The sequence below is a fragment of the Phocoena sinus genome, chromosome 9, assembly GCF_008692025.1.
Source record: "Phocoena sinus isolate mPhoSin1 chromosome 9, mPhoSin1.pri, whole genome shotgun sequence".
NCBI classification, from domain to species: Eukaryota; Metazoa; Chordata; class Mammalia; order Artiodactyla; family Phocoenidae; genus Phocoena; species Phocoena sinus.
Genome location: NC_045771.1, coordinates 28,792,444 through 28,820,413, shown reverse-complemented (window position 1 = coordinate 28,820,413; position 27,970 = coordinate 28,792,444). Strand labels below are relative to the sequence as shown.

Below are 27,970 nucleotides of genomic sequence, written 5' to 3'. Positions count from 1 at the left end.
ATAGATTGCAGCAACAATGAAATCTTGCTCTGTATTTCTCTCATCTTCCCACTGATAGTTTGCCTGCCTTTTGTTGAGGTCAGTTAGTTAACAGCAAATGCTACACTGAAGTCCTGCGATTAATCAGTTGGCATGGCCTTCAACCTCAATCCTGAATATTAAACACAGTGGACTCATTTGGAGAGAAACAGGCAAATATAAAGGACATAACATTAATCACAGAGTTACCTAGAGCCTGAACCTTTTCTTTCTTTTAGAAGTGATGGCTTGTCAGAGGGTGATGAGAGAGCAACAAGACCTCTTCATGGTTTCTGGGAATTGTTAAATTTCAGCGGTGATTTTTCTGATTTTGTTTAAATATTTGATACCAAGCTACAGCAGTAGAAACACTGTAGTACTGGGCTTCACCAATCACTCTTCTCATTTTATAACAAAATGAAGGATGACAGAGGACTCTGTGGTCATAACTGTTTAATAGCTTTTTTAAAAAAATTACCTTTGTCTCCCCCCACCAGATTTGAGACTGGGGACTGGGGAGATCTTCAATACTCTTTTTTTTTTTTTTTTTTTTTAAACATCTTTATTGGGGTATAATTGCTTTACAATGGTGTGTTAGTTTCTGCTTTACAACAAAGTGAATCAGCTATACATATACATATGTTCCCATATGTCTTCCCTCTTGCGTCTCCCTCCCTCCCACTCTCCCCATCCCACCCTTCCAGGCTGTCACAAAGCACCGAGCTAATATCCCTGTGCCTTGCGGCTGCTTCCCCCCAGCTATCTACCTTACTACGTTTGTTAGTGTGTATATGTCCATGACTCTCTCTCGCCCTGTCAAAACTCACCCTTCCCCCTCCCCATATCCTTAAGTCCGTTCTCCAGTAGGTCTGCGTCTTTATTCCTATCTTACCCCTAGGTTCTTCATGACATCTTTTTCCCTTAAATTCCATATATATGTGTTAGCATACGGTATTTGTCTTTTTCTTTCTGACTTACTTCACTCTGTATGACAGATTCTAGGTCTATCCATCTCATTACAAATAGCTCAATTTCATTTCTTTTTAAGGCTGAGTAATATTCCATTGTGTATATGTGCCACATCTTCTTTATCCATTCATCCGATGATGGGCGCTTAGGTTGTTTCCATGTCCTGGCTATTGTAAATAGAGCTGCAATGAACATTTTGGTACATGACTCTCTTTGAATTTTGGTTTTCTCAGGGTATATGCCAAGTAGTGGGATTGCTGGGTCATATGGTAATTCTATTTGTAGTTTTTTAAGGAACCTCCATACTGTTCTCCACAGTGGCTGAACCAATTCACATTCCCACCAGCAGTGCAAGAGTGTCCCCTTTTCTCCACACCCTCTCCAGCATTTATTGTTTCTTGATTTTTTGATGATGGCCATTCTGACTGGTGTGAGATGATATCTCATTGTAGTTTTGATTTGCATTTCTCTAATGATTAATGATGTTGAGCATTCTTTCATGTGTTTGTTGGCATTCTGTATATCTTCTTTGGAAAAATGTCTATTTAGGTCGTCTGCCCATTTTTGGATGGGGTTGTTTGTTTTTTTGTTATTGAGCTGCATGAGCTGCTTATAAATTTTGGAGATTAATCCTTTGTCAGTTGCTTCATTTGCAAATGTTTTCTCCCATTCTGAGGGTTGTCTTTTGGTCTTGGTTATGGTTTCCTTTGCTGTGCAAAAGCTTTGAAGTTTCATTAGGTCCCATTTGTTTATTTTTGTTTTTATTTCCATTACTCTAGGAGGTGGGTCAGAAAGGATCTTGCTGTGATTTATGTCATAGAGTGTTCTTCCTATGTTTTCTTCTAAGAGTTTGATAGTTTCTGGCCTTACATTTAGGTCTTTAATCCATTTTGAGCTTATTTTTGTGTATGGTGTTAGGGAGTGATCTAATCTCATACTTTTACATGTACCTGTCCAGTTTTCCCAGCACCATTTATTGAAGAGGCTGTCCTTTCTCCACTGTACATTCCTGCCTCCTTTATCAAAGATAAGGTGTCCATATGTGCGTGGGTTTATCTCTGGGCTTTCTATCCTGTTCCACTGATCTATCTTTCTGTTTTTGTGCCAGTACCATACTGTCTTGATTACTGTTGCTTTGTAGTATAGTCTGAAGTCAGGGAGCCTTATTCCTCCAGCTCCTTTTTTCGTTCTCAAGATTGCTTTGGCTATTCGGGGTCTTTTGTGTTTCCATACAAATTGCGAAATTTTTTGTTCTAGTTCTGTGAAAAATGCCAGTGGTAGTTTGATAGGGATTGCATTGAATCTGTAGATTGCTTTGGGTAGTAGAGTCATTTTCACAATGTTGATTCTTCCCATCCAAGAACATGGTATATCTCTCCATCTATTTGTATCATCTTTAATTTCTTTCATCAGTGTCTTATAATTTTCTGCATACAGGTCTTCCGTATCCTTAGGTAGGTTTATTCCTAGATATTTTATTCTTTTTGTTGCAATGGTAAATGGGAGTGTTTTCTTGATTTCACTTTCAGATTTTTCATCATTAGTATATAGGAATGCCAGAGATTTCTGTGCATTAATTTTGTATCCTGCTACTTTACCAAATTCATTGATTAGCTCTAGTAGTTTTCTGGTAGCATCTTTAGGATTCTCTATGTATAGTATCATGTCATCTGCAAACAGTGACAGCTTTACTTCTTCTTTTCCGATTTGGATTCCTTTTATTTCCTTTTCTTCTCTGATTGCTGTGGCTAAAACTTCCAAAACTATGTTGAATAAGAGTGGTGAGAGTGGGCAACCTTGTCTTGTTCCTGATCTTAGTGGAAATGCTTTCAGTTTTTCACCATTGAGGATGATGTTTGCTGTGGGCTTGTCATATATGGCTTTTATTATGTTTAGGAAAGTTCCCTCTATGCCTACTTTCTGGAGGGCTTTTATCATAAATGGGTGTTGAATTTTGTCGAAAGCTTTCTCTGCATCTATTGAGATGATCATATGGTTTTTCTCCTTCAATTTGTTAATATAGTTTATCACATTGATAGATTTGCGTATATTGAAGAATCCTTGCATTCCTGGAATAAACCCCACTTGATCATGGTGTATGATCCTTTTAATGTGCTGTTGGATTCTGTTTGCTAGTATTTTGTTGAGGATTTTTGCATCTATGTTCATCAGTGATATTGGCCTGTAGTTTTCTTTCTTTGTGACACGCTTGTCTGGTTTTGGTATCAAGGTGATAGTGGCTTCGTAGAAGGAATTTGGGAGTGTTCCTCCCTCTGCTATATTTTGGAAGAGTTTGAGAAGGATAGGTGTTAGCTCTTCTCTAAACGTTTGATAGAATTCACCTGTGAAGCCATCTGGTCCTGGGCTTTTGTTTGTTGGAAGGTTTTTAATCACAGTTTCAATTTCAGTGCTTGTGATTGGTCTGTTCATATTTTCTATTTCTTCCTGATTCAGTCTTGGCAGGTTGTGCATTTCTAAGAATTTGTCCATTTCTTCCAGATTGTCCATTTTATTGGCATAGAGTTGCTTGTAGTAATCTCTCATGATTTTTTTTATTTCTGCAGTGTCAGTTGTTACTTCTCCTTTTTCATTTCTAATTCTATTGATTTGAGTCTTCTCCCTTTTTTTCTTGATGAGTCTGGCTAGTGGTTTATCTATTTTGTTTATCTTCTCAAAGAACCAGCTTTTAGTTTTATTGATCTTTGCTATTGTTTCCTTCATTTCTTTTTCATTTATTTCTGATCTGATTTTTATGATTTCTTTCCTTCTGCTAGCTTTGGGGTTTTTTTGTTCTTCTTTCTCTAATTGCTTGAGGTGCAAGGTTAGGTTGTTTATTCGAGATGTTTCCTGCTTCTTAAGGTGGGCTTGTATTGCTATAAACTTCCCCCTTAGAACTGCTTTTGCTGCATCCCATAGGTTTTGGGTCGTTGTGTCTCCATTGTCATTTGTTTCTAGGTATTTTTTTATTTCCTCTTTGATTTCTTCAGTGATCACTTCATTATTAAGTAGTGTATTGTTTAGCCTCCATGTGTTTGTATTTTTTACAGATCTTTTCCTGTAATTGATATCTAGTCTCATGGCGTTGTGGTCGGAAAAGATACTTGATACAATTTCAGTTTTCTTAAATTTACCAAGGCTTGATTTGTGACCCAAGATATGATCTATCCTGGAGAATGTTCCATGAGCACTTGAGAAAAATGTGTATTCTGTTGTTTTTGGATGGAGTGTCCTATAAATATCAATTAAGTCCATCTTGTTTAATGTATCATTTAAAGCTTGTGTTTCCTTATTTATTTTCATTTTGGATGATCTGTCCATGGGTGAAAGTGGGGTGTTAAAGTCCCCTACTATGAATGTGTTACTGTTGATCTCCCCTTTTATGGTTGTTAGCATTTGCCTTATGTATTGAGGTGCTCCTATGTTGGGTGCATAAATATTTACAATTGTTATATCTTCTTCTTGGATCGATCCCTTGATCATTATGTAGTGTCCTTCTTTGTCCCTTTTAATAGTCCTTATTTTAAAGTCTATTTTGTCTGATATGAGAATTGCTACTCCAGCTTTCTTTTGGTTTCCATTTGCATGGAATATCTTTTTCCATCCCCTTACTTTCAGTCTGTATGTGTCTCTAGTTCTGAAGTGGGTCTCTTGTAGACAGCATATATAAGGGTCTTGTTTTTGTATCCATTCAGCCAATCTGTGTCTTTTGGTGGGAGCATTTAGTCCATTTACATTTAAGGTAATTATTGATATGTATGTTCCTATTTCCATTTTATATATTGTTTTGGGTTCGCTACTATAGGTCATTTCCTTCTCTTGTGTTTCGTGTCTAGAGAAGTTCCTTTAGCATTTGTTGTAAAGCTGGTTTGGTGGTGCTGAACTCTCTCAGCTTTTGCTTGTCTGTAAAGGTTTTAATTTCTCCATCAAATGTGAATGAGATCCTTGCTGGGTAGAGTAGTCTTGGTTGCAGGCTATTCTCCTTCATCACTTTCAGTATGTCCTGCCACTCCCTTCTGGCTTGTAGGGTTTCTGCTGAGAGATCAGCTGTTAACCTTATGGGGATTCCCTTGTGTGTTACTTGTTGTTTTTCCCTTGCTGCTTTTAATATGCTTTCTTTGTATTTAATTTTTGACAGTTTGATTAATATGTGTCTTGGCGTGTTTCTCCTTGTATTTATCCTGTATGGGACCCTCTGTGCTTCCTGGACTTGATTAACTATTTCCTTTCCCATATTAGGGAAGTTTTCAACTATAATCTCTTCAAATATTTTCTCAGTCCCTTTCTTTCTTTCTTCTTCTTCTGGAACCCCTATAATTCAAATGTTGGTTCAATAGTCTTTAGCCAGATCTCCAGTTCCCTGACCTTTTCTAATTCCATCACACCCACCCTACTGATCTCCACTGTAGGACTGCAACTCCTTACCCTCTCTGCTTGTCCATCAGGACTACTGAACTTACAAAAACAAAAACAGAAGCACACACAGACACACTTTTGAGTGGTGCCTCTGCAAGTTCATGGTCGTCCACACCAGTGGAGTCCTCAGTGCTTTCCATCAGTCTTGAAAGTCCACAGTTTCATTCTCTACTGGTTTTCTCAAGCTCCCTCTCTTATTTGCATCTCTCCCACAGCTAATGCATCCTGCTTCCAGTTTTCCTGAGAAAATAGGCAAAAGGGTTAAGAAAATTCATACTATCTGCCAGCCCATTTACATGTATTATCTCATTTAATTTGCACAGTCTAAGAGAGAGAGATTATTTTATTGCTTTTCTGACAGAGAAGGTAACTGAGGCACAGGTGAGTGGTGCCTGTAAATGGTGGTGCTGGGATTGAACCAAAGTCAACTCAACTCCCAACCTCTTTTCCTTTCATGGGATGTGATCGTGCTCTACACCTGAAGCTCTGTGGTATGAACCATCAGATTTCTTACTCCCCCATCTCTGAATGTTTACAAATCCATATTTCCTTGATTTTTTTGTTACTTTCTTTTCCTCTCATAGGCTAATAACCCTCCATCCGTGATCTGTCTTCTCCCCTTGGGGGAACCTTGATCATGGACCTCTCATTATTCAAACTCCTTCTTATAATAACTTTTCCCCTCAATATGTATATACATGCTTAAATTTCTGTCTTAAAAAAAGCATTCCTCATGCTTGCATCAGTCTTTGTATGCTACCCTATCAATCTTCTTTCCTTCATAACAAGCTTTAAAAAGCTCTTTTTTAATGCTACTCTGTCACCACTAATGTAGTCTTCTGCCTACTGTAGTCTGAATTCCAGGTCCACCATTCACTGAGACAGTTTTATTCTAGGAATACAAGATTTGGAGTTAAGAAATAACAAAATCCAATAGTTACTCTTCAGTCATGACACTGTAAGCTTTCTGACGTGTATGATATTTACTTTGGGATAATCTCTCATTGCTGGAACCATCCTTCTGTGACTTTCAGGATACCATTTTCTTCTAAATTTGCAATTCTTTTTCAGGCCACTTATTCTTAATTTCTTTGGGTGCTCCCTCCTCCCCTTAGGCTCCCTAAATGTTAATACCCTTCAGTGTCTCATCATTGACCTTCTTCTTCCTTATTGACTTTAATTGAAATATTTCATCCACGTTCATGGTTTTAAATTACCCCCTCATTAATGTTCCCCAGTCTCTATCTGTAGTCTGGACTTCTTAATGGCTCTTGGACCCATATTTTTGATTGCATAATGAGCCTCCATGGAAATCTCAGTCTGTAGGTTCAAAGCCAGAGGCAAAGTCGTTCTTTCTATCCATTCTCTCTATCAACATAACGGGTACCATAATACACCCAGGTATACACCAGTCAGGATCTTGGGAGTCATCCTTTGCCTATATCCCTTTCTCACTTTCAAATAAAAATCATTTGAACATTCCTAAATCCTTTGAAATGACATCCTACTTTTAGTCTTGAATTCTGTTGTGTTAGTTTGTACCCCCCAAATTCCCTGCCTTGATTCAATTCTTCTTTACTTCTCTATAGGATTCATTTCATTTTCTGATTAAAGCACTGGTTAATTGTGACCCATTAGAAGTACCAGTCTACTTGTTCTGCTCATTGATTGCATTTGTACCCACCGCCTATTATCAGGTTGGAATTACTTATCTTCAGAGTAATAGTTTTTTACTATGTCGGTGTCCTTAGATCTTCACCTTGTGTTTTTATTTTTGTTTTCCCCATGGTCTGTAAAAACTTAAGTTGTTTATTGCATTATAGAGCACTAATTTTTATTGCTATTGTTTTCTTAAGGTTTTTATTTGTCTACCTCGGATTTTTCCAACTTGAAAAAGTCATAAACTTTTTTTTAAACAAGTTTTTTTAAAATTTATTTAATTAATTAATTTATTTTGGGCTGCATTGGGTCTTCTCTGCTGCACGCAGGCCCTCTCCAGCTGCAGCGAGTCGGGGGCTACTCCCTGCTGCAGTGCGTGGGCCTCTCACCGCGGCGGCCCCCCTGGCTGTGGAGCACAGGCTCCAGGCGAGCCGGCTTCAGCAGTTGTGGCTCACAGGCTCTAGAGCTCAGGCTCAGTGGTTGTGGCGTACGGGCTTAGTTGCTCCGCGGCATGTGGGATCTTCCTGGACCAGGGCTCGAACCCACGTCCCCTGCACTGGCAGGCGGACTCCCAACTACTGCTCCAGCAGGGACTCCCCAAGTCATAAAATTTTAAACAGGAACTTTGAAGTAAGTTTCTGATCGCTCTCTCTATTTATACTGAACCTCAATTAATAATGTTCTTCAATATCATAGTGCTTAAGGAAGTTTTGTGCTAGCATTTTCCTGAATCAGTTGATAACTACCTTCCCTGACATTTGTAACCCTCTGGCAATTGGATATATCTGCCAGGCTTGCAAAGATTTTCTGCTGCCCTGATGTGAGTGTCCCATTAGGGCAGATAATAAGGGAAAATGCAGTCTTGACTAAACAGCTTCTCGTGCTGAAATTGTTTGCATTTGATCTACTTTCAGCACAGTTTTAAGAGCAACCATTATCTATATTCACCAACTGCTCTGCTCTCTCTAGCTCCTAAAACCTCTGTTAAACCAAAACCATAAGCAGGCACACTGATTTGTGTGTGTAAAAATACATCGTCATTCTTGTTCTCAACATAGAAAGTTACCTCAGACATCTTTCTTCCTTTGCTTTCAAATGATGACATTTACTGGTGTGACATAAAATCGCTCAATGACTGTTACTCAGTACTTCAGGGGTTTATTTTCTAATCTTTGAGGAAGCTCCCTTTCTCAAGCAGCTGATTGCCTTATCTGAAAAGTGCATACTTAAGTATATATATACAGTTTGCTGGAGTACTAAGTTGTATGCTATGCTTTTATTGAAAATAACACTGGTTTGTTTCATTTTTGTATTTGAATAAACTGAAATTGGAATCCAAGACATTTCACTGCTGATAGCTTTATGCTATTTCAGTGACTTATAAATTTTGGCTTTTGGTATATTTGTTAGCACACATAAAGCAAGTCCAGAGTCATTTATAAAGCTTTGATTTATGGTATATGGAATCTTGAGCGGAGTTTATTCAAAGCAATTACTTGCAGTTAATGCCACAATCATTACTACAGTCGACATTCCAGTATTACATTTATTTTTGCCTCTTAATATAATAATATTTTTATACGTAAATGTGTAGAGACACAAACATTTTCTTACGTCAAAACCTGGACTAGACAAGAAATTCATTAAGATTAAAAGCAGTATGTATTTTTCTTAACGATATCTTGGTCTTTAAAGAATCAGTCCTAAGTCTACTGTTATTCAAAGTTTGTTAAATATCAGTAACTTATGATAACCTTGAAAAGAAACAAATATTGGGATTTTAAAATCATATTTAAATGAAATTTCAGTGGATGTCTGCTGAATACCTTACACTGTATTATAATTATTTTATCCATTTTTCTGATATTAGAAGGTAAGACTCAACAGGAATCATGCAAAAAACAGAGAGGATGATTTTTTCTTTGACTTCCATTTTCATCATTTTCTCACTTTTTTCTTCAAATATTAAAAATCTTCATTGGTATTTTTTTTTACTCATTCCTTCTTTATTTTAAACTTTAGTTTTCCTCAGTTGATATCTTTATGTTAGAGACTGGTGGAGTAATAAATACTTCCCTACACAGAATGTTTTTTAGAATGTGTTCCTATTTAGAAGGTGTGTAGTACAAAGACATTGAAGTGTAGGTAACTGTAGATACTTTATTGAAGTATTTATTCATTCAGGAAATGTTTATTTAATCCTTAAGTGCCAGGTTCTAAGAAAGGTTCTGGAATTACGATACAAATAAGAAAAAGACATATTGTAGTTCAAATAAATACAAGGTACCTCAGCCATTCAGGCTGCTCTAACAAAATACCATAGACTGGTGGCTTATAAACAACGGGAGTTTATTTGTCACAGTTCTGAAGACTGGAAGTCCAAGATCAAGGCACCAGAAGATTTTGTATCTAGTGAGGGCTGCTTCCTAGACCATTATTTTTTCACTGTAACCTCACATTTCAGAAGGGGCGAGGGATCTCTCTGGCATCTCTTTCATAAAGGCATTAATCCTTTGTGTTAGAGCCCTTATGACCTAATCACCTCCTAAAGGCCCCACCACCAAATGGCATCACATTGGAGATTAGGATTCTAACATACGAATTTTGGAGGGACATAAACATTCAGTCCATTGCACCGGGATTATGTACAAATCAGATGAAGACAAATAGAAGATGCCAAGGGAAATGTCCGCTAATCATGCAGCCTCCCTCTCCCTGCTCCTCCTGCATTCCTGCCAGCTCAACCTCTCTGATAAGGCAGCAGTAAGCTCCTTAGCCTTCCAAAGCCTCAGTGCCTCCCGCTGGCCTCCCCAGGTATGTCTGATCACAGTCTGCCTTTCCATCTCCCTCTGTAGAAGTCCTTGGCATTCACTCTCCGCACTTTTCTGCCCCCATGAGTTTGCTCAGGCTCATCGCTCAACCAGACATGCTCTCAGTTCCCCTCTGCCTGTCAAGATTCTACCCATCCCTCAAGGCCTGCATTGTGTGCTTTGATCTCCACGTTTACCTTCTTTCATCCGATCTACTCCTTCAGGCGTTTGTCTACTTTTTCTTGGACACGCCCCCAACCTTCTGGGATGCAAGAAGAAACAAACAAACTTGAGCCCATGCTCATCTCCTACAGAGCCTACGGTCACTTTCCATTCTGCTTGGAATCAAGAGTGCACAGGGTGTAAATACTGAATACATTCACTTGGCGTTCAGAGCCTATTTTCCAAGCATTTAATTTATTTCTACTGTGTGCCAGACTCCGAGCTTGGCAATGAGATACAGATGCGATAGCTAAGGTGACAAACAGCATGCAGTCTGTGAAGTGCTCCAACACAGGTGAGCACAGCAAATTTATTGGAGTGGTACTAGTTCAGGTGAGTCAATACACGGATGAAAGAATGGATGAATACGTGAATGAGTAATTTATTTTAATTCTCTAGAGCTGACATTTAGTACTCTGCAGTCCTCCTGATGGGTAAATCACCCTGATAAACTTCTGCGGCAACTACCATGCATATCCTAATTTCTTCCTCCACAGCATTTGTTAATAACACTCAAGTGATACAATATAGTTCTAGTGAATTCTGTACACCTGCTTCCTTGGGTATGTCATCCTGGTTTTTATTATGACATGGACTGAGGTCTCCACCTGCAAAATTAAAAACATTAATTTGGGAATTTTAAAGGTAATGTTTAAGCGTAAGGTTAACCTAACGGTTCATCATTAAAAACAGCTAAAGTATATTTAATGCTTCTTTGATTTATGTTTCGTCCTTGTGTGTAACCTTAACACTTTATTAATTTACTTTCTCTGGGTCTCTACTTATGATGATTTGAAGCATCTTCTTTTCAGAGTTCACTGCAAAAAGAACATCAAGGTCTTATTTTTTGGGACTTTTTCTGTTTTACAGCCTTTTCACTAAAAAATTTCCTTTTGCCTATTCTGGTTCTTCTATTTTGTCTGTTAATCACAGAAATTCAGGAGGCTTCCTGAACCTATACCGTACTTGACATCACGATCTAGTAGGTACTTTAAACTGAGTCTACACTCATACACTTCAGAGATCCAGTGACTCAGGATCATTGTGCTGTACAAGGTCAGACAGCATACAATTTGGACATGAGATCTTTCTTTATATCCTTCAGCAGAAGTTTAGTGGGGACGACTCAACAAAAATGTCATATAACAAACAGTCAGATGTGATCTGCAGTTGAGTTTAGAAATATTTCTTCAGTCGGTCAGTTTTCATTCTTTCTTTTTTCTTGTTTTCATCCTATGTTAGACCCCTGTGAGCTCAGACTCATAAAATGAAAGACATCATCATTTTTTGTCTGTTTCAGTCATGCAGCAAATGTTTGTTGAATACCTACTATGTGCCAGGCTTTTTTTCTAGACACTAGAGTGTGGGGGGTCATCTCGGAATCCTGCCTACCAGGTAGGTGGGGAACAAAATTGTGAAAGGGGCAAGAGAAGAAGCTGGAGACTAATTAGAAGGTGCTGGAGATGTCTAAGCTGTTGCTTCTCAAAATTTAACATGTGTGTGAATCTCCTGGGGATTGGGTTAAATTGTAGATTCCAACCTGGTAAGGCTACAGTGGAGGCCTGACTCTCCTGACAGTCTCCTAGGTGATGGTGTTGCTGCATGTGAAACAGCAAGACTAACAGGCCAGCGATGACGGTGGCTTGGGCTAAGGGTGCTAACAGTTGAGATGAGAAACGATCTGATTAAGGACATATTTTGAAGGTAGATGCAAAAGGGCTTGCTGAGGAGGAAACAGAGGCACCAGGATGACTTCTGTGTTTAGGGGATGGCAGTGGTTATAGGAGGCACTTGTAGGGCAGAAATCCAGTGTTCAGTTGTGGATATGCTAAGTTAGAATCCAAGTAGAGATGAGCACTAAATGCTGTGGACAAAACAGGTTATAACTCATATTCAGTGCTCTAGAGACTTAAAACTTTGTGTTTCTATGCACCACAACTATGAGACTCTTCCTAAGTGTGCTCAGAATTTATTGTACTGTTTGAAAAAATGTAAGCAATAAAAAATGGTTTATCGATTTGTACTGCAATTTCTTTCTCTGCTTCTCTTGCATTGACACTAGTAAAACAAGCAGTGTTTTCTTGTCCCCATGCCAGTGTTCTTTACAGTGAAATTAACGTATTATTACTCAAATTGTTAAAGCTGTTCCCAGAAGCCAAAATGTGCATCACTGTGCATATTTAAAGCATATTGTATTCAAGTGCTGTCTAAACAGAGAGCTAGATTTTGAAATAAAATAAGTTTTCAGCAGCTATTATTGATTCTGGTGAATGCCTCACTAGGAGATGAATTACCAAAATTTCCCTGGCTATACAGGCAGTTTCATGGTGTGACTAATTATTATTTCTTTCCTGGGTTAAATTATGCAAAATTAGCTTTATCACATTATGAGAGCTTGCATGTAAGTCGATCCTCACTGATTCCCTTATCACAAAAAGAAGATGGCATAGACTAGAGTTGTACGGAGTGTATGTTTTCTTATAATTTCTCTGAACATCAACCATGTGAAATCTTGGCCTTACCCATACTCATGTTCTGAAAGAAAAGCATTTGAAAGGATAGAAGCTGAAAACGGTGTGGCTACCTGCTCTTTCGTGGAATGGCGGCAGAAATGCTAGGGTTTAGCCAGAGAAGAGGTTGAGACTTGGACTCACAACATTGCATATATTTTAATAGATGAACGTTAAATAAAACATACCCATTGTTAGCACTGCTTGGGTGCTTAGCTAAGTTAATGTCCAGTGAAATAGGTTATGAGAGATGGTTTGTGGTTTCAGGGAGTGGTGAAATAAAGGCAACATAGGGCAATTTGGGTTTAGAGGACTATTCATTCTGTGGAATAGATGAAAATTCACTTCACTGTAAGCAAAAATCTTTAGAGAAAGCCCTGTTTTATTTTTTCTATTGTTAAACCATAAAATCTGTTAGGCTTTATAACCAGGAAAAAAAAGGGGGAGAGGGGAAGGAAGGAGATATTTCAAGGAGAGCCTGGTGATTACATTTTTATAAATAAGCCCTGAGCAGATGGAAATTAAACCAAATCGTTCAACGCAGGGATAAGAGAAAGTCTAAAGGGGCCTCCCCCCACCCCATCCCCGTGGAGAGTACTAAGGAAGTCGGAACTTAACTCCTCTCATTTGGACATGCTTCAATCTGGAACCCTGAGCTAGGACTAACTATCTGATAGGACAAGTAGGTTCTCTGTTGATTTGGAAGAGCGTGATGGCTAAACAAGGCCATTGTTGAACCCTGCACTTGTTCTTTAAGCATCTTCTCATAGTGTATCATATTAAAACCCAGAATCGAAATCTAGGCATATAGTTATTTCTCAGTATTGGAGAAGAATTGGTTCCAGGATTCCCTCGGATACCAAAATCTGTGATGCGCAAGTCCTTTATATAAAATGGTGTAGTATTTGCATATAACCTACATACATCCTCCCGTATTCTTCGAATTATCTCTAGATTATTTATAATACCTAATACAATGTAAATGCTATGTAAATAGTTGTATATACAATGTAAATGCTATGTAAATAGGTGTATATACAATGTAAATGCTATGTAAATAGTTGCCAGTGCTATGGAGCATTCTGGAATTATTTTTACCAAATGTGTTTGCTCTGAGATTAGTTGAATCTGCAGAAGTGAAACCTGTGAATACAGAGGTCCAATTGTAATTATTTTAAGAATTGGTTTAAAGATGTCCCAATTTTCCCTACTATTGTGTCTATTTTTATGTAACATATTAACTACTTTATAAATATAAAATTTAGCTTTTGCATGGTAATTTAAAAAACTAACTTCTTATTTTTTATTCCCCCTAGGAGCATTGAATCAAAAAAATTGGGGAAAGAAATATCCAACATGTAATAGCCCCAAACAATCTCCTATCAATATTGATGAAGATCTTACACAAGTAAATGTGAATCTTAAGAAACTTAAATTTCAGGGTTGGGATAAAACATCTTTGGAAAACACATTCATTCATAACACTGGGAAAACAGGTAAAATATTTGCATTTTGTTTCTGACGTTAATATGTTTATCAGACCTAGAGTATGTTTAGGTTATTTTCCTTTTATTTTCCTTTGAATGATGTATTCTGAACTGGATAGAAACTATAGGTAGAAGAAGTCAAATAGAAAATTGGAAGTTTAGACCTTCTGAAAATGTGTACAAAAAATTAAATGACCAAAGTCATAATATCGTGTTCTCCAGTAATATAACAATAAAGATGCCTCCTCTGGAAGAGCTGTTAAAGATAACGTAATATATAGCTATTGTAATTTAATAACCCCATCACTGGTTAATCACTTAGTCAATCAGGATTTCTTTTTCTTGGGCATTTTATTTGATCTTGTCTGCTCAGCCTTGTGCTGTGTTCAATATTTAGATGTGAAAAAAGCAATCTATTATAATTGAATTTTAAGAAATTACTAGCCCTTCTATTAGAAAGTTTAAAATTATATACCATCCTTAGGAAGCACTCTCTAAGTTTTTTCTCTTAGTATGCAAAATATAATACCATAAAAAATTCCAGTAAACAACAGATAGACAAAATAGTTTATAAAAGTGAACAGTATTGTTTTTCTGATCTTATAGGTTAAATGAAATCGTATATATATCAGGAAGTTATATAAAAACAAATATAGGAAAAAGATTAGAAAAAATATTCACTATAATAGTAGCTATGTTGGTGTGGTTTTATCATTAGTGGTATTTTTCTCTGTTTTCCATATTTTGGTAATATAATTATTTTAATGTGGTAATTTAATTTTAAGTCCCGTGAGGGTAGGAATTTTCAACATCAGTGCCTGATAAATAATAAGCATTCAGTAAGTATTTTTCTGAATGAATAATTTGAAAAATTATTACATGTTATAAGATATTATTAATTTAATACATAATAGTATATTGTCCCAAATCTTGACATTTTAATTACCAGTTTTAAAGGATGTTACAAAGCAGTAAAGCATGTAATCTCTGCTTTATTTTTCTTAGTGGAATGTGGTAAAGCACTCGATCTTTAGAGCCACACTTTTTAGGTTCACTACTGGCCATTTAAAGCACAGTGTGGAACCTTGAGCAAGTACTTAACCTCTCTGTGACTCAATATCCTTATCTGTTAAATAGGGATTGTAATGGTATCTTCTTCCTAGGGTTGTGTGAGGATCAAATATTTAATACATGTAAAGTAGTGTAATGCATGGCATGTCGTAAGTGATAAATGTTGACCATTATTGTTATTGTATTTGTTGCTATTGTTATTATTCATGAAAGTTTATATCTCTAGCTGGCTGGTGTCCACTGGAAAAAAAAGCACAGCCTAAAAGTTAAGAATTATGTTCTATTTGGCAGACTTTATACTGGCCAATGTGTTGGATTCTGTTCCTAATGCCAGCAGTGGTTTCTGCTTGATAGAACAAAGACTATTTAAATCTGATTGAGAGACATTGAAATCTTGCATTAGGGTCTCCAGAGGATCATTAATCTCCAGATGACTCCTAAAGTACAGTCAGATAGTATCTGCTACGGAACTGAAATAGGAGAGTTTAAGATTCTGAGAGTTGCAACCGAGACTTCAAACATGAGATGGCTTAAACCCCTTCAATAGGAATGGGTCTCCCGCCTTCCTTGCCACAGTCTAGGACAGAAGTTCTGAAGCTTGTTGAAGCCTGGAGTGATGCTTGGAGGCATAAGGAGATGGGACAAAAGCAGCCCCCTGTTAAAGAGTAGAAACAGGCTGACCTTGAGAAGGTTGGGGGTACCCCCAGGAAAAGACTTCCTCTTTCCACTCCTCTGTTCCTTCTCCCTTTAACTATCCCCTCACTACCCTTTGATGCGTTAGGGGAGCAGGGCTTTGGACACCAAACAAACAAATCTTGGAACACCAAACAGACAGGGCAGGTGGACTGCCTGTCTCCTGCTTTTAGTGCTGTATAGCAGTTAAGGTCTTAGGTTTATTTTACATTTGTGGCAATAGGATACATTAAGTATACTATGCAGAGTTACAAAGTTCAGCTTCCAAAATGGTAACTTTTTCTAAATTTATCAAATAAATGATTTTATTAATGTACTTTAATAGATGAAAATTTAGTTAAATTTGCAATTTTGATTCTCAGAAACTTAGATGCAATTTTATTGTTTTTCTTTAAGTGGAAATTAATCTCACAAATGACTACCGTCTCAGTGGAGGAGTTTCAGAAACGGTGTTCAAAGCAAGCAAGATAACTTTTCACTGGGGAAAATGCAATATGTCATCTGATGGATCAGAACATAGTTTAGAAGGACAAAAATTTCCACTGGAGGTAAGTCAATAGTTCCACTAGTTACTATTTCGTTTTCTAAATCATTGGGATTTTATTTAGCATATAATTTAATTCATTTGTAATCAACTTTATAATTTATACAGCTATATTTTGTTTACTTGGTTAATATCTGCCTTCTTCACTAGCCTAAGCTCAATAAGATCCATATGTGATTTTCCACGTCCTGGTAATGCAGAGTGTCACATTATAGATGATCAATAAATACTGATGAGTGAATGAATGAAATTCTTTCCATAGCCCAGTAGGAATAAAAGAGGAAAATTTTATCAACATACTGGAGAATCAAAAAGCTTCAAATTAAAATGAGAAAATTTTCAGATTTAAAATTGGCAAAATAAATATAATTATAATAAATAGTGTGTGTGCAGTGAAATATGTAAACACTTTCATACATGTCTGGAGAAAGTATAAATTGGTAGACTTTCTGGGAAGCAGTTCACTTGTTTTTATCAAGAACTTTAAATGTTTTATTCTCAATATTCACATTTCAGTTTGTAGCAATTTAGTCTGAAGAATAATTAAGGACATAAGAATTTATGTGCAAAGACTTATTTACAATAATAAAAATTGAAACAAAAGGAAATGATTAAATGCATTATGATAGATTATTATAGATCTTGTAAAAATCATGTTTTTCAACTATTTACACAGAAAAAGTTCATCATAAGTGCATTTAAAAAGTGGAACATAAAATAGTATACACAGTCTTTTTTTTAAATTAATTATTTATTTATTTTTGGCTGCGTTGGGTCTTCCTTGCTGCGCACGGGCCTTCTCTAGTTGCGGTGAGCGGGGGCTACTCTTCGTTTCGGTGCGCGGGCTTCTCATTGTGGTGGCTTCTCTTATTGTGGAGCACGGGCTCCAGGCACAAGGGCTTCAGTAGTTGTGGCTTGTGGGCTCTAGAGCGCAGGCTCAGTAATTGTGGCGCACGGGCTTAGTAGCTGCGCGGCATGTGGGATCTTCCCCGACCAGGGCTTGAACCCGTATACGCAGTATTATTATTCCAAATTTTGTAAAACATGAAACTAATTAGTGGCTGAGAGTACAGTCTGAGTCAAACGGACGAGGCTTGAATACTGGCTTCACCGTCTAGTTAGTAGCTATATGACATGACATTGTAAAAATTATTTAATTTCCCTAAGCTTCTGTTTCTGTTCCGTGAAATTGACATAATAGTAGTAGCACATCTCTGTAAAGTTATTATGAGGATTAAATGAAAGATTGAATTATTGCTATTGTAAAAATAATTGAAGGAAACCAAGAAAACATTAATAGTGATTTTCTCTGGGTGATGGCATTATAGGTGCCTTTTCTTTTCTCCTTTAAAGTTGCCATATTTTCAATATTACCTGTAATAAATCTGTATTACTTTTATAATCCAAAATAGTTATTGATAATAAAAATAATATAAATTAGTTATTTCATAAAGGATTAAAATATTTTAATGTGGAGAAGCACATTCAAGTTTATGACTTAAAATTTTTTAAATATCCTTAAAGAAAAGCATGTTTATCAAATTTGGTTTGTTAAAAATACGAAAGTCAACCCATTAAACACATAACATTCTCACTTCCAAGAGTTTAGCTCTCTCACAATACTACTTAGAACAATGGTGAAAATCAAGAAAAACTAACAATAACAAAAGCTGTGATTCAGCAAAATAAATTATACAGAATCTGTGTACTAAACCTCACGTATTTTTCTTATTTAAAAGCCCCTCAAGTTGTCTCTCAGAGATGTCATTTGTTTGCTGTTTGCTTTTTATTTCATTTTTTAAAACATTCATGGTTTTAATTATTTATTTTATTTATTTTTATTTTTTTGGCCGCGCCACGTGGCTTAGCGGGATCTTGGTTCCCTGACCAGGGATTGAACCTGGGCCCACAGCAGTGAAAGCCCAGAATCCTAACCACTGGACCGCCAGGGAATTCCATCTTGTTTGCTTTTCAAAACACTCTCCACGTAATTGTGCAAGCAGGGAAACTGGGGGGTATGCGTGACCTGCTCTTTCTTTCCGGCCTCTCATATCCTATAATCAGCACCTCAGTTCTGCCCCTAAATGATGTGGGAGGTCAGAAAAAGGTTCAAACCACCTTTGTCTCTTACTTGAGTATCTAAGTCCCTGCAGCTAGTTTCTCTCCAGTCTTAATCCCTTCTGCTCTCCCCACTTCTCCCCAGCCCTGCCCCCTTCCCATCAGGGACTTCTATTGCCCTCCAGCCCAAACTGCTGGGACTGCCTGTGTGGCCCCTGCCTACTTCTCCAGCCTCATATCTCTCTTCTCCTCTCACGTGTGATCAACTGAACTTCTAACAAACTACTTTCCATTTCCCACACTTCTCATACTTCCTTGCCTGTAGGCCTTTTCCTAGCTGGCCCCTCTGACCTGAACACACATTCATCTCTTCTGCTTTTTCATCTGTCAACTTTAAAGCCACTCATGCTTCAGGGGTCAACTTGGAAATCCTCTCTCTGAAAAGGTTTTGGTGACCACCCAAGGCAGGAGCCACTGCCTTCCTCTGCTTCACACCTGCTATTTCTCTGATCCATAGCCCTAAATGCACATTAATCTTTTCAGAGGCTTTCTGCTCTTCCCTTAATTATATGTCTAAACTACCTGAGTTATCAAATTTCCAAGCCCACGACCCTAGGAGCACCAGCTTGTAAGTGAGAGTGGAGGCTGTTATAGATAGATGTGTGGACTGAAGTAGAAATGAACAAGGGATAGCCTCGCACCAGTGGGGAGAGACTTAAAATAAGGAATTTATGACTCCTTTGGTATTTTTTAGATAGAAGCAGAGAGTTCTTGAGAGTTTCACTGTTAGTAGAGCACAATACAATAATGTCCAAAACTGGTAGCTCAGACCATCAAGAAAGGCATGTCCATTCAGGAAAGAATGAAACCATATTTGAAAGAATTCCATCAAAATAGTGAAAATAACATTTGATAATTTATTACATTTGATAATTGCTCTAGTAAATTATTCAGTGTCCCCTGGTAATCACAAAGTGGTAATTTCAGTTCTAGATCTGTCCAACTTTGTATTTCTTTCTTCATTGAAGGATAAGTGATAGTTGTGTATACATGTAATTGATAAAATATTTTGAAAATTCACAAAATATAGAATTATATAGTTTATAGAATTTTTCAAAGAGAATTTAATGAACTGATAAATTATTTTATTGTCTTTTTGCTGACTTTTTTGTGAAGTCTTTGTATGTAATAAAGGCATCTTTGTTACATTTATAGATGCAAATCTACTGCTTTGATGCGGACCGATTTTCAAGTTTTGAGGAAGCCGTTAAAGGAAAAGGGAAGTTAAGAGCTTTATCCATTTTATTTGAGGTAATCATTATACAGAGATTTAGCACTAACTTTTCAATCATGGGGAATACCAAAACACACTTTTTTACAAATAGAAGGGCTCATAAGTGGAATGATAACTGGTGATTATTTTCAAAGAGAACAACCTCTTGGCTGGTATGTTTAAAAGGGGACTCTTGTATTTGTCAATTGGATATGTCACTTCCAGCTGGAGCAAATCTGTGCACTCGTACACTACAAGATTTGCTTATTTGCAAAGCATCAGCATGATACAGCAGTAACTATGAATCGTAACATTTTAAAATGTCCTTTTCTTAATGGAAAATTTGAAAATTATCTGGTTTTTGTTTGGTTTATTCTTAACTTGCTGTGAAAAAAAAGTGTGCATTTAGGACATTACTTTTGAATACTTAAAATAGAATTTACTAATCTTTACATTTTATTGAATAATTAGTCAGATATTTTATGCAACTTTTAGAACATCATTCTTCTTTCACAGGTTGGAATAGAAGAAAATTTGGATTACAAAGCAATTATTGATGGAGTTGAGAGTGTTAGTCGTTTCGGTAAGCTATTTGGAGAAATCTCTTTCTTCCAGATTTACTGGAATGCATATAAATTTTTACAATGTTTTTACAATGTTATAAAAATCACTTGTTCCAAGGAAGAAGGGCAGACATTTGTAAAGAGGAGCAATCTCTCACATCTCACACTTGACAATTTATACACTTCTCACTAAAAAACAATTTATCAGAAATTTTTGTCACATAAAATCATAAAACGTTAATGTAAGTAGGAAGTTGCAAGTTTTCTAATTCTTTTATTGAAAATAATCTAATCACATTATGCATTTAAACGTATTTTTATTCTGTCTCTGCATTGTACATCTGTAAAAGACTCTATAAGCTGAAACCAGTTAATTTTATAAAAGTTTTATTTTAAAGTGAAAAGGGAATTGTTACTCAAGTTCAAATGTATTCCCTGGTGGTTTCCTTGATAAGTCCTTTGCTTTACCAATATGATGAGATAAGATTTTTGGAAGGTGAATGCCTACATAGAACAAGGTTCACTATACTTTTATACTGTTCTGCCTGCTATCTCACGGATCTTGTAATTGTCACAGCAAATGCTTTTGACAACATTGGCAAGAGACAGCAAACCTGTTGTTACTGTTGTTTTATTTTTATTAAGCAGAGTATTAATGTTGTCCTGAGTTATCAATAAAGGAGGAGTATTCCTCTCCGGGAAGCTGCAAAATGTGAAATCAGAAACACAACTCACATAGATCCTTTTCCTGAAAGCAGAAATCTGGCCTAGGGTTGATTCATCTTTGTCAATTATATGTGAGAACTTGAACTGACCAAACTCTTCAGAAGTCAGGCATATGTGAGGTCCTGCAGTGCAGCTTTTTTTTTTTGAAAGGTGCAATCAAACGGCATAAAGCTGTTAGTTATCTCCCTCCATCCACCTAGATTGCAGAATTCAACATTGAATGCCATAAGCCACACTTAATTTTTCCCTCATTTAGTCAGAAAGTGGAGTCTATGCAGACTGCAAGAAGGCAGCTAGTTTGAATTCCTAAACTTAAAATGATGTAAAATATGAACCTGAATGTTCCCAGGCCTTGCACCAGCCTGTGGGACCACAGAAGTGATACTAACACTGGTTGTTAGTCCTGATTTGTGCAGCTGTGGCACTTTGGCCACTCTCTTGAGGCCTCTTCAGTTGTTTCTGGGGGTCTCTAGGAGGGTGTAGTCTGAGCTTAAGAACCAATTTGCTCATGTTCTTGGACTAAAGCTTCCTTTTTAATATCTACTGTCTATAAGCCATTGAGGGGGATGCTTCATTAGAGCCTGCTGTCACATAGTACGCTCCCTGGGAATGTGGGTTCCCTAACAGCATTCTGCCTCTGTCCTGGCTCTTAATTCAGAAACAGAACAAATGGTCTCCTGGCTGTCTGGAAACACATACTAGTCTGCCCTCTATCTATCTATCTTCTCTCTCTCTCTCTACCCATGCACCAACTTCTCTCCTCTTTTACCAAAAAATAAAATCCTCCATGCCTATCAGCCCATCTACTATATACTTAATATTTCCATATACTCAGCAAGGACACCTAAGCCCATACAGTTGTAGAGCTAGGATTTAGAACCTGTCTGTCCAAAAAGTTTGTTCTAATATATTGTAGAGATTTATATTAGTTATATGTCCAGAACACATATGAAACAGTCTGATTTGAGTGGTTGTGAGATATGATCTGTCCAAACTAAATAAGTTAAGTCCTTCCAAAGTTAAATGTTTGAGAGTTCTTGGATTAAATTTAGTCCTATTTCAGAGTCTAGAAAAAACCCTGGTGCCCCATAAACGGTAGGTTTCCCAACATTGGCTGCCAGCCATTGCTGCTGGGAACTTGAAGGCAGTGCTCGTCTTTAGACAGTGGCTCAGGAACTGCAGCTAAACTCACATTATATGGAGAATATGTGGCTAAAATCCTGTCACATATTCTCCATATAATGTGAGTGACACAAAAAATCAACACTGTTCAACCATCATTCAGATTATAAAGTCTGCCTTATTACAGTGTGGGCTGGTTGCTCATTTCCTATATTCCTCTCTAAGAGACAAACCCATTTCTCTTTCCTTCCCTCTTTCTTACCTTTTTTTCTTTTCCTTCCTTCCATCACACCTACTCTATGTTAGACATTGCTCTCACGTGGAGTGGTGAGAGAGGGTGCGGCCGCAGCAATCAGAGATAATGCATTAATATTCCCCAAACAGAGCCCACAAAAGGAAAAACTGTTAGTCGAAATCCTTCAAGTTGCGAGAAGGAGACACACCCCAGGTAAATCATCAGTGATTCTCAAATGAGAGTTCTCATCAGAATGATTTGTGGTGCTTTCCTAATCACAAATGCAGGCCAGGAATTTGTATACTGAAAAATCCTCACAGGCAGTGTTGATGTAGCCCCACCCTAAGTCTCATTGTCCTAAGTGATAAGAGTTGGTTTTAAGTATTTAATGGTTCTTTCCTTGCATTGGGCCTGACCATGGTCTTTGTCTTTATCTCCTTGTCTCTCACCCTCCTCATCTTTCCACCTCCTACTATCAGCCTCCCACGAAGGAGGATCTGATTGGTTTGTTAACCATTAATTCATGTTCAAAGGAAGAGGATCACTGAGTGAATGACTGATCACAAATAGAGCAGTGTTGGCTCAGGTGTGATTCTCTCTTGTGTTAGTAATAGTGAGGTTATTCAGATGAGGTGCATGTTTTTGCAAGCCACAAAAAAACCCCACCTTAGTCCAGTTTTCTCATAAGATGATGGTACAATTGGAAAATGCTACTGTAATTGTAAAGTCTTGTGACATCAGAAAGAAACTTAGGACATGTGCGTACATAACAACAACAAAAAAAAGGTACAAAATAGTTAACGTGTCCATAACAGAGACTAGATAAGTGGTATTGAAGTGCCGTTGAAGGAAGAATGGATTCTATACTGAGATGAGGAAAGGAGGAATTGAAAACTTTCTTCTGATTCTTTCCATTGCTCTTAATTATTTCTCCTTTAATTTCTTCTCCAGTTTCACGACCGTTATCTATTTCACCATCCCTGTTCAAATCTTCTGTTTTTCCTTTTCTGGCTTCTAGGTCTCCTGGTGTTTAATTTCCCACCTAATTTAGCAGTGAGTCAGTTTCTGGCTCCTTACTTAATTAGTATTCTCTACGTCCACATTTCCACAGAACATTTGTAAGATAAGTTTTTTCATCAGAAAAAGGAAGAATTGTAGTCCGTTGATGATTAAAAAAGAGGTTATTTAATCACAAATTTTCTAAATATCAAAAACATAAATCTGAAAATGGAAAAATATTCACATATTCAAAATAGTTTCCTTAGTTTCTGAGAACTTGAATCTGAGTCTGAATTCTAAATAATCTTGTCTTGACATTGGAGGAGAGGAAGACATACTTTTAGAAGTTACTAATTAACCCATTAAACCTAATGTAACTTGAATTTTCTAATGGATTAAAACGACTTAGGTTGTATCTACATGACACTATCAATTCTGTCAATAGGTTTTTACTTCTAAGATTTAGTCTTAAATGCAGACTGGAAGCAGTTATCTATAACTTTATTAGCAGGCTTCTTTCTTCCTGAAGAAGTTTCTGTATTGCAGAAAAAAGTAACATTCAATAACTAACTTTTAAATGGAAATAGTTTTTTCCTTGAGGCTTTCTGGATGTGTCCAATCTTCATTTCATTTAGAGCTGTAATGTACTATTAAGATCATCTGGTCCAAAATGTAAAATATATAGCTAGTGGGAAGCAGCTGCATAGCACAGGGAGACCAGCTCGGTGCTTTGTGACCATCTAGAGGGGTGGGATAGGGAGGGTGGGAGGGAGACGCAAGAGAGAGGGGATATAGTGATATATGTATCTGTATAGCTGATGCACTTTGTTATACAGCAGAAACTAACACAACATTGTAAAGCAATTATACTCCAGTAAAGATGTTAAAAAAAAAAAAAAACATCCGGTCCAGTTATTTCATTTTGTAATGAGGAATTTGGGGTTCAAGAAGACTAAAATCTTGCAAAAGCTTTACTCAAGGTTTTCAACTCTGGCTGCATGTTTGAATCACCTGGGGACGGTTTTTTAAAAAAATGTAGACGCACCTAAAATTATAGCCTAAAAATAAATATAGATGCTCAAGTCCCACTACTAGAGATTTAAATTAAAACAGCCTAGGGTGGGGTCTGGGACATTGATATTTTTTTAATGCTCCCCCGATAATTCGTATACTGCTACTCTGTATTGTACCATCTCACTTAGGCTAGATTAAATTGGCGTCAGGGACTGTTTCTTTTTTTTTTTTTCCCGGTACGTGGGCCTCTCACTGTTGTGGCCTCTCCCGTTGCGGAGCACAGGCTCCGGACGCGCAGGCTCAGCGGCCATGGCTCATGGGCCCAGCCGCTCCGCGGCATGTGGGATCTTCCCGGACCGGGGCACGAACCCGTGTCCCCTGCATCGGCAGGCGGACTCCCAACCACTGTGCCACCAGGGAAGCCCAGGGACTGTTTCTTAATGACCTAAATCTACAAGACAGAGCAGAGGACACGTACTGGACTGGGTAGTTAAACACAGATAAGTTAAAATAAGTTAAACACAGATCTCACTGGTAAGCAGATTGCTGCCCATATGAGTGAGGACTGGTACACAAAGAGCAAAATGGCCAAGGCAGTGCCACTGGTAAGTGCTGTTGGAAAGATGCAAGATCAAAAATGGGACTCTTCAAGGAGACGGATTTAGCTGGGTTGTTTCAAGGTTCTAAGACTAGATGGAACACTTAGGAAAGGTCTACCAATTTTTTGTAGGAATTCTCTATTCTCGATACAAGTTATATATCTTTGTAAATATAGCAGGAATAAATCAATATTTTTATCATATATATATATAAAATCTGAAATATATTTTCTACTCTTTGTCCTGCCTTTTTACTCTCTTAATGGGACTATTGATAAATAGATCCTGAGTATCATGTACATCATTTTTCCCTTTGTGAATAACACTTCTTGCATGCTATTTAAGAAATCTCAACCTACCCTAACGTTATGGAGATAATTTTCTATGTTTTCCTCTAAAAGCCTTATTAGTCTGTTCACATCTAGATCCACACTCTATTCAGAACTGATTTGTGCTTACGGTGTGAAGTAGGGAATAAAGATTCATGTTTTTCTATAAGGATATCCAGTTGACACAGCAGTGCATATTGAAAAGGTTAATCATTCATTACATAGTAATTTTTCTGTCTTAAATCAAGTAACCATATATGTGTGTGTCTGGACTCTTTATTTTCTTCCATAGTTCTCCATCTTTGCATAAATATCTCACTATCGTGATTTCTGTGGCCTTATATAGTAGGTCTTCCTACTTGGTATCCCTACCTTTGTTATTGCTCAAGATTGTCTTAACTTTTTTTGTGGTTACATTTAAATTTTAAAAACAGAATGTCAATTAATACACACACAAACACACACAAACACACACCCCAACACCAACCCATCTGGAATTTTGATTAAGATGTCATTGACTCCGTAAAACAACTTGGGGAAAATTAACATCTTCACAATACTGAATCTTCCCATTAACATATTTCCCACCATTTTAAGGTTTTATCTAATTCTCTCAAAGTTTTAAAATTTTCAGTGTAGATGTTCTACACATCACTTGTTAGATTTACTTGTATTTGATATTTGTTGCTATCATGTTATATTGTTTGAAATTTCATTTTCTATTGTTTGTTACCAGTTAATAAAAGTACAATTAAGTTTTATATATTGGTGTTGCATGCAGTGACTTTGCTAAACACACTTATTAGTTCTAATAGTCTGTAAATTATTTTCACTATCTCACATGCTCAGCTAAGTTATTTGAAAATTATGATGACATCATTTTTTCCTGCCCAATCTTCATGACTCTTTTTTTCTTTTTCATACCTTATTGTAAATAAATAAAGTAAATAAATGGTCTCAGTCCTCCAGTTCAATGTTAGATAAAAATGGTGGTATTGTAGAAGGATTCCTTGTCTCATTCTTTATCTCTAAGGGAAAAACTTTCAATAAGTCATTTTTAAATATGATGTTTATTATAGACTTTTGAAGATATCTTCATCAGAATAAGGTTTAGTTTTTCTTTTCCACAAATTGGTATTAAATCCTATCAAATGGTTTTACTGTATCTATTCAGATGGCCATATGATTTCTGAATATCTTTCATAGGTAAAAATAATCTCTCCAGCATCTTGCCCATGTAATGATAAAGCATCTAGCACTATGTAGGGATATATGCAAGAAAATTTAGAGTATGCCAGTTTTATCACCATTTTTGAAATAAATCGAAAATGTTCTTTTTTGTTGTTGTTTTTGCGGTACGCGGGCCTCCCACCGCTGTGGCCTCTCCCGCCGCGGAGCACAGGCTCCGGATGCGCAGGCTCAGCGGCCATGGCCCACGGGCCCAGCCACTCCGCGGCACGTGGGATCCTCCCGGACCGAGGCACTAACCGCGTCCCCTGCATCGGCAGGCGGACTCTCAACCACTGCGCCACCAGGGAAGCCCCTACAATGTTCTTAAAATTTCAGTTCTGATTAAATACATACCAAAGCATATGTCTTTGTTTCATAGGAGCTTTGAGCAGCTAAGTTCCACTGTTGGAATTTCAGCTGAGATGTGTGTGATTCCTTTGTAGGGAAACAGGCTGTGTTGGATCCATTCACATTGCTGAACCTTCTGCCAAACTCAACCGACAAGTATTACACTTACAATGGCTCCCTGACATCTCCTCCCTGCACAGACACCGTTGACTGGGTTGTTTTTAAAGATACAGTTAGCATCTCTGAAAGCCAGGTAATCTTGGAAATTCAAACAAATGAAGTAATTTGAAGCAATCTTGAAAGAATTATTTTCTAAGCTTTACTATAGAATATCTGTTTTAAAGCACTTGCCGATATGCCTTTGAAGCAGATACACAGTTAAATTATGTGTTACTATATGTTAAATTATCTTCTTTCCAGCTGGCTGTTTTTTGTGAAGTTCTTACAATGCAACAGTCTGGTTATGTCATGCTGATGGACTACTTACAAAATAATTTTCGAGAACAACAGTACAAGTTCTCCAGGCAGGTGTTTTCCTCATATACTGGAAAGGAAGAGATTCATGAAGCAGGTGTGTATTGAAGTATAATTTTGTAGGAGGTAATTGTGGTATAGTGGAAAATATACAAGGCTTTGATTTTTGGAAATATTTTGATTATAGCCTTGTAGCTTTAGGTAAGCACTTTAACTTCTCTGAATCTCAGTTGCCATTTTTATAAAATGGCAATTAAAAATATCTGTCTTTCCAACATGAATAACCCCATTTTGCAGACAAGAGACACAGTTTCAGTAAGGAAAGTAATTTTTCTAAAATACATAGTAATAGGTGGCAAAGTCACATACACACCTCCACATTCTTTGTGTCATTTGCCTGAGCTAACAGCTATAAGAGAGGGATGAATAAGAGGTGAGGTGTTCAGAGCTTGGGGAGATCACTTCTGGTTGGGATGACTAGGGAATCTCCGTGGGAGAACCACATTTGACCTGAGTCTTGATGTGTGATTTGGGTTTTAAATAAGTACTCATCCTTGTGCTGGCAGCTCCCAGAGAAGCCTAGTACCTAGTAAGGATTGAAACC

General features: G+C 37.2%; 1 protein-coding gene across 3 annotated transcripts in view; it reads left to right on the top strand.

The window, feature by feature from the left end:
* The window catches only part of PTPRZ1 (protein tyrosine phosphatase receptor type Z1), a 169,411-nt gene that overhangs the window by 78,316 nt on the left and 63,125 nt on the right, over positions 1-27,970 (top strand). For all 3 annotated transcript variants that reach the window (XM_032644000.1, XM_032643999.1, XM_032643998.1), the window contains exons 3-8: positions 13,918-14,097; positions 16,249-16,400; positions 19,670-19,765; positions 20,244-20,310; positions 26,988-27,145; positions 27,313-27,463. In XM_032644000.1, the coding sequence (XP_032499891.1) occupies positions 13,918-14,097; positions 16,249-16,400; positions 19,670-19,765; positions 20,244-20,310; positions 26,988-27,145; positions 27,313-27,463 (804 nt within the window). The remainder of the gene's footprint in view (positions 1-13,917; positions 14,098-16,248; positions 16,401-19,669; positions 19,766-20,243; positions 20,311-26,987; positions 27,146-27,312; positions 27,464-27,970) is intronic.